The 6336-nt window shown below is 42.9% G+C and overlaps 1 protein-coding gene across 5 annotated transcripts in view; it reads right to left on the reverse strand.

Annotated features, from left to right (window-relative positions):
* Ssbp2 (single stranded DNA binding protein 2) overlaps positions 1–6037 on the reverse strand; it is a 356243-nt gene extending 350206 nt beyond the window's left edge. For 3 of the 5 annotated variants that reach the window (XM_047556870.1, XM_047556867.1, XM_047556866.1), the window contains exon 1: positions 5888–6036. In XM_047556870.1, the coding sequence (XP_047412826.1) occupies positions 5888–5949 (62 nt within the window). In that variant the 5' untranslated portion in view covers positions 5950–6036. Of the gene's footprint in view, positions 1–5887 lie in introns of all 5 variants that reach the window. The other 2 variants (XM_047556868.1, XM_047556869.1) reach the window with 1 other exon arrangement.
* Between the last annotated feature and the right edge of the window lie 299 nt (positions 6038–6336).

Raw genomic sequence — 6336 nt, forward strand, 5'->3', positions numbered from 1 at the left:
AATAGTAGAGAATACTCCCATGCATTCCAAAATAAAATTAGAATTTTTAAATTACATATTCCCAACATAGTTAAATGTCTTTTAAATCCAGTGTTCTGGCCCTAATCCTATTCCAAAATTAATATAATGGTGATTTCCTCAGAAGGAAGATAGATCTAAATTCAAATTGTTTTTTTCCTCCAAATTTTACTTCTAACTTTAAACTGTAAAGATAAAATGTTAATCAACAACAACATGGGCATCCCAGCTCCTGCCCCATGGAATAAGTTCAATTCGGACAAAGTAATTCTGTTTTCTGGTAGTAACTGATGATATAAGACACATTTGTTTTACTACTACAGAACTAAAAATTTTTTTTCATCTTAAATTGGTTTTATGGGCAAACTGGCTTTCAGAGTATGGGAATAAACCCCTACACACACAGTTCTGAAAGTAGAGCATACTTTTAACACTATTTTCGGGTTTGGGCAGGGTTTAGAGAAGAAAGTACTAGGCATTGAACAGAGGGGTGTTCTACCACTAAGTTAGATCCCCAGACATTTTTTTTTATTCTTGGAGATAGGGTTTTGCTAAAGTTGCTTAGAGCTTACTGGCCTCCAATTTATGATCCTCCTGCTTCAGCCCCCTAAATTGCTGGTATTAGGGGCATGCGCCACCATACCCAGCTTAGAATACTATTTCTAAGGATGACAATAAATCTCTGGATAAACAATACTACAAAGTCTGAATATCTTACACAGTTTCTTTCCTCTTTTAGATTTATTCCTTCAGGAAAAAAAAAAAAAAAATTGGGGCTGGGAACACAGCGCAGTGGTAAGCACTTGGCCTAGCATATACAAAGCCTTGGGTTCAAATCCTAAGGGGGTGCAAAGGGAGATTCTTCTCTTAAAGTAACAGAAAAGACATCAGTCAAAAGGGGGGGGGAAATCTCACAGCTGACATTTCAGAAACAAATTGTTCAGTATTTTGGAGGAAAGATCTGAGTTGGGAGAGTCAACATATTGTAGGAAATTTCATTCCAATGAAGATATTGCTTCATTTATTTTAGAAATCCTGAATTGTATACATTGCTCATCAACCATGTTTCTGAAGAGATTTGTATTACTTCACTTGCATTATTTCCTTCAGAAAGGAATGTTTGTACGTTTCCTTTGATAGGGTTTTAGGATGAAAGATGGGGGAAGAATAAGGTGATGCTGGCAGGTACTGATCCCTATAAACTCTCTCATGTGGAGTGGTATTTAAATGTTCTTTTGATTATAACTATTCAAAAATGAGCATATAGTATCTGTTTCCAGGTATGTCCAACAAAAATCAACCTTCAAAAGTCAAAGTTACTTTTCAAAACCCCAGATTAGATACATAGTTTGATTGTTTTAGTTTGCAACTAGTTTACATAATAAATGTCTATGTTTATCTTGTTTATAAACAACTTTGCTTTCTAGCACATTCATCTTTCCGTGCTGTTACAAAACGTTAAAGATCATATTAGTTTAATAAAAAATTAACATCATTACTCATTTATTTGCAGGTGGCAGTACTTTTTCCTTGGTAAGATGGCATGGCTTAAAGTTCAGCAATATTTTTTATACGGAACTTGTTCACAACCATTATGTTTAATTTTAAAACTTAAGGGGTCAAACGAAATTCCTGTAAAAAAAAGGAACAAAGATTCTTCATTATTTTAGGCTTCCAACTTTCACGCCTAAGATTTCTATGCCTTCCATACAACTGCACATATGTCTTCGGTCTGCCAAAATGGAGGGTTATAGCATCTGGGTGCACCAATGATTAAGACTGCATATCTGATCAAATCTTTAAAGTCTGTTATATCTGATTATGTAATGCTATTCCCTAAATCTGTAGCATCCTACCCTAGATCAGGAAGGCAATCTGCTACACTGAAAAATGTATTCTTCAGCTTCAACCATAGGTTCTGAAGTTAGAGAAATCTGTTAGCAACCCAGCTTTCTTGTTTTCTAGTAGAGTATCTACCAGTGTATGTAGTTATTTTACCAATCAGGGTTTCAGTTTTCTTATTTCTTCAATGGTGAAAAAAAAGTCATCTATCTTGAAGTTTTGTTGGGAGATTTAGAGAAAGTAAACACAAAAACACTGAACACAATGACTAGCACATAGGATAACAAATAAATTGTTATCTTGGTTGTATTATTTGGGGGGCATTTCTGAAATACAACTAAGCTAAAGAACATTATTGTTTGTATTTTTGAAACAGGACTAAGCTAGAGAATGTGGAACTCAAACTTACGTCATTATTTTGGAGGTCATTGAAAAAATTCCTTTCAGTCTAACATTTTCATTTACAAGAATTTATTTGGTGTTTCCAATATTAGAAGTATTACTCTTGATGTCAAAGATACTGTAGAGAAGAAATTAGAAGGATTGTCCCCTACTCTCAAGAAACTTACATTTTAGGGAAAGCAAGACATTAAACAGCCAATTACACAGTTATTTAATTACCATCATGATCAATGTTGTAAAGAAAGTGTGCTAAAGCAGGAAATGACCTAACAAGATCAGAATTAAAATTTCTATGCAAACATACCACCTCCCTTCAGGGTTTTCAATCACTCCCTCTCTAATTAAATCTAATCCAAACCTTTGAATAGACTTATCTGTTTGTTTTTTTAAAACAACAAAATAAGTAATTAACCTGCCCTGGCCATTTTTATGTTCAGAACTGCAAAGTAAAATTTTAGAAACTGTGTGTAAAACCTACAAGTAAAATTTTAGAAACTGTGTGTAAAACCTACAAATAAATTTTAAATGTTATATAGCTCTTTTTTTTTTTTCCCCCTTCTTTTTCTCTGCGCTGAGGATTGAACCCAGGGCATCAAGCATGCTAGGGAAGCACTCTACCACTGAGTTACATCCCCAGTTCCACAATGATTTTTTTAGTGCAAGAAAAAGCTAAGGAGTAATATAGGTAAGTACCTGTCAGCTATTCACTATGAACTCATGTGAGAAAATATATTTCTTGATAGATTATAAAACCAAGGTTTATTGAATGTGTATGCCATGATTCATGACAACTCATTTTTCAGAATGTTTTTATTAAGGTATATATTACTTATTACTGAAAAACAAATTATTTCTATAATTTAAAGATCACAACAGCTCTAATTTGCTTACTAAAGGAGAATTCATCACTTGACCACCTTTTAAAATCTGCCACCTTAAAAATTAATAAGAAACAATTGTGACATCCTTTTTAAAGATAACTTCAAGATTCTTATTTTCAGAAATTAGTACACTGATACAGAATAGTCCATCAAAGTTTCAAGTAAACATAACTGGGAAAACTGGGTGATCAGATCAACTCTTCCCACCAAAATGAAAGTATGTTCTATAAAACAGAACCTACTTCAATGTTTGTCTTAGATTCAAACAACATTCACCTAGAAATTAATTCAAAAACAATTAACCCAGAATAGTCATTGTTAATTCTCCAAAAGGGGCCTCTTCACCTATATTTAGTTTATAAGGCAAGCCAGTCAAGAATTCCTTCTGCCAATTGTAATGAATGGAAGAAATATATTTAAATCAAATAGCACCATCTAGCAGAACCCTCATCACTTTGCTCATAAGAGTGGATGTTACTTAGTGTTCAGTTTGGTAGATATGACAACAAAACTGGCTATTTGTTTTCATGACAATCACAGAATTAGAGCTAAAAAGGACCACAGACACATGGGGTCCAACTTCCTTGTTATAATCTCAGCAAATTTACAAAGTCATCAGGTTACAAATTAGATTCAGTCAAAAGTTTACCTACTCCCAGGAGTCCAGCTAAAATCCAAAATTACTTTAATTCTCAAATTCAGTCACCCCAAAATAAATAAGATTATGCTTCATTACATTTCAATTTCTTCACCCCCAGTAATGTGAAATCCAAATATTCTGTAATCATTAAAACATCTTCCTTAAGATATTTTTATCATATAACCAAATGATTAATGCACACATATTAGTATTTCAAAACTTCAATTTCAGTTAAGTGCTATATCTCAAACCAGGCAATAAAGCTATTATATATTTCTTATCAGAGCAACAAGATCCTGAATGTAGTTCCTCAGAAAATAAATCTGAAAAAGAACAGCATCTCTCCTTTTTTTTTTTTTTTTTCTCCTTGTTTTGGTTTTTGGGCTTTTTGCTTTGTTTTGTTTTGCTACATCAAGGCCTGCCACCTCTAAATCCTATGGGAACTGTGTATGTTGATGCCAACACGAAGATTAGGAAATGTTCCCATCCCTAGGGCACAACAAACTTTCAGGGGAAAACTAACTGCCCAAAGCAGGGAGGGAAACTTGGTCTTCTGTCTGCACATTCGGTTTTTATTTATGCAGTTATTTTTGCGTGCTAGGTACCCAAAGTACCTCGGAGTGATGCTCTCAGACTTTCTCCCTGTCTGAACCCCCTCCGAAAAATAAGAGTGTGTTCAATGACAATGATAAGTCTGACTCTCAAGAGTTGAGGTGGTTACTGGAAATCAGCTTGATCTGCTGCACCGAGAAAAAAAAAAAAAAAAAAAAAAAGGAGGGGGGGTTCTTCCTCAGTGGTCACAGTTACTATTCGCTCTCATTTTTAGTAACAACCAAATCACCGTTACAAATACACAAGAATAGCAGCAAACAACACTGCTTCGCAGTGTGCCGTGACGGTGGCATCCCTGGCCGGGAGGGGTTCGTTTCTCGCCAGCCTCCTCTTGGGTTCCCACCGAAGTTAACACCTGTATCTCCCCACTACCCCAACCAAGCGTTTCTCTGCTCCCTACAAATCCCTTTTCGGACATTTGCCTCCTGCCTGCCTGCTGCAGAAAGCCCTCTTCGCGGCGTTGGCGCGGCTCTCACAACTCCCCTTCTGCTCACCCCACGACCACCGCCCCGCAGGGACCGCCCCGCCAGCTGCCCACTACGGCCCCCCGACGTTCAGGAGACAGCAAGTCTCCACAAAAAGTTCTCTAGTCGCCGCCACTGCGGAGTTGGGTCTGCGGCGAGAAGCAGAAATGCCAGCCTCTTCCAAAAGATCCCTCTCCTTGCCAGTACACTTTTTCTCCCCGGGAACTCGGTCCTTCTCTGACTCCCAAACTTCAGCAGTGTCCCTCGCGCCCACCCGCCCCCGGCCCAGCCCCAGCCCCAGCCCCACTTTGCTGGAAACACTGGACACAGCAGGCGTAGCGCCGGATCCGCCCGCTGGGAAAAGCCCCGACGCCCACCCGGTCCACGCCCGCACACGCCCTCCGTGCCCCGCGCGCGCCTCCGCGCCCCGCGGGGCCCCGCTCGGCCGCTCTGCGCCCAGCTTCCGCCCGCCGCGCGCCCGGCACCGCCGCCTTCGCCTCTCCCGGCGTTCCCGGCCCCGAGCCCCAGCGCCGGGGCCCCTGCGCCCGCTCCTGAAGCCGCTCGCTGCGACCCCAGCCCGCTCCGCCAGACACCACATTGCCACCGTGCGCCCTCCTCCACGCAGCTGCCCTCTCCCCGCGACCCCCGGCGGCTCTCCGGGTCCCCGCAGCCCCAGACCCCAGCTCTAAAGTTACTTTGTGAGGAGGTGAACCCGCGGGTTATTTCCCTCAATCACCCAAACAAGTTTACATCCTCAGCACCAGTACCGCCGCCGCCCCCCAACATACTCGCTTCCCTCCCGACAGCCCCCCACGGCCGCCCGCCCCGCGCCAGCACCTCCTGAGAAACAGCCGCTCCCCGCACCACACGCCCCCACCTCGCACACCCCTCCCCCTGCCAGCCCACCCCCGGCTCTCCCCGGGCGGAGAGTGTCTGTGTGTCTGTGTGTCTCCCAGAGAGTGTGCGAGAGCGTGCGTGAGTGTGCGCGCGTGTGAAGGCGGAGGTGGGTGAGAAGCGGAGACACTTACTTCTCCCGGGCCTGGCTGTCGGACGGGACGGCGCTGCTGTTACTCTTGCCTTTGCCGTACATGCTTGTGCCGAGAGCAGCTCCCACTGTCACGCACCTGTCAACCCATCACAGCCTCCCCGGGAACAGCCCCGTCCCCATGGCGACCCACGCAGCCACCCCCACTATTGGCCGCCCCACGCCAAAGCTCCGCCCTCTTCTCCCAGGCAACGCGCAAGACTGACAGGCCTCCCCCTCCCTTCGGCCTTCCGAAGCGCGCGGTGGCGGCTACAGCCTAAGCGGCAGTCTCCTCCCTCCTTCCCTCCCTCCCTGGTTCCCTTCCTCCCTCCTTCCCTCTCCGCTCTCCTCCCTCCTCCCGCTCTCCTTCCCCCCTCCCCCTCCGAACCCGGGCGCAAGGGGGGAATTAGAAACTGCTCTAGAAGGATTTTAAACAACTGGCTGTTCTCTCCG

Source organism: Sciurus carolinensis, chromosome 6 (genome assembly GCF_902686445.1).
Source record: "Sciurus carolinensis chromosome 6, mSciCar1.2, whole genome shotgun sequence".
In the NCBI taxonomy this organism is placed as follows: domain Eukaryota; kingdom Metazoa; phylum Chordata; class Mammalia; order Rodentia; family Sciuridae; genus Sciurus; species Sciurus carolinensis.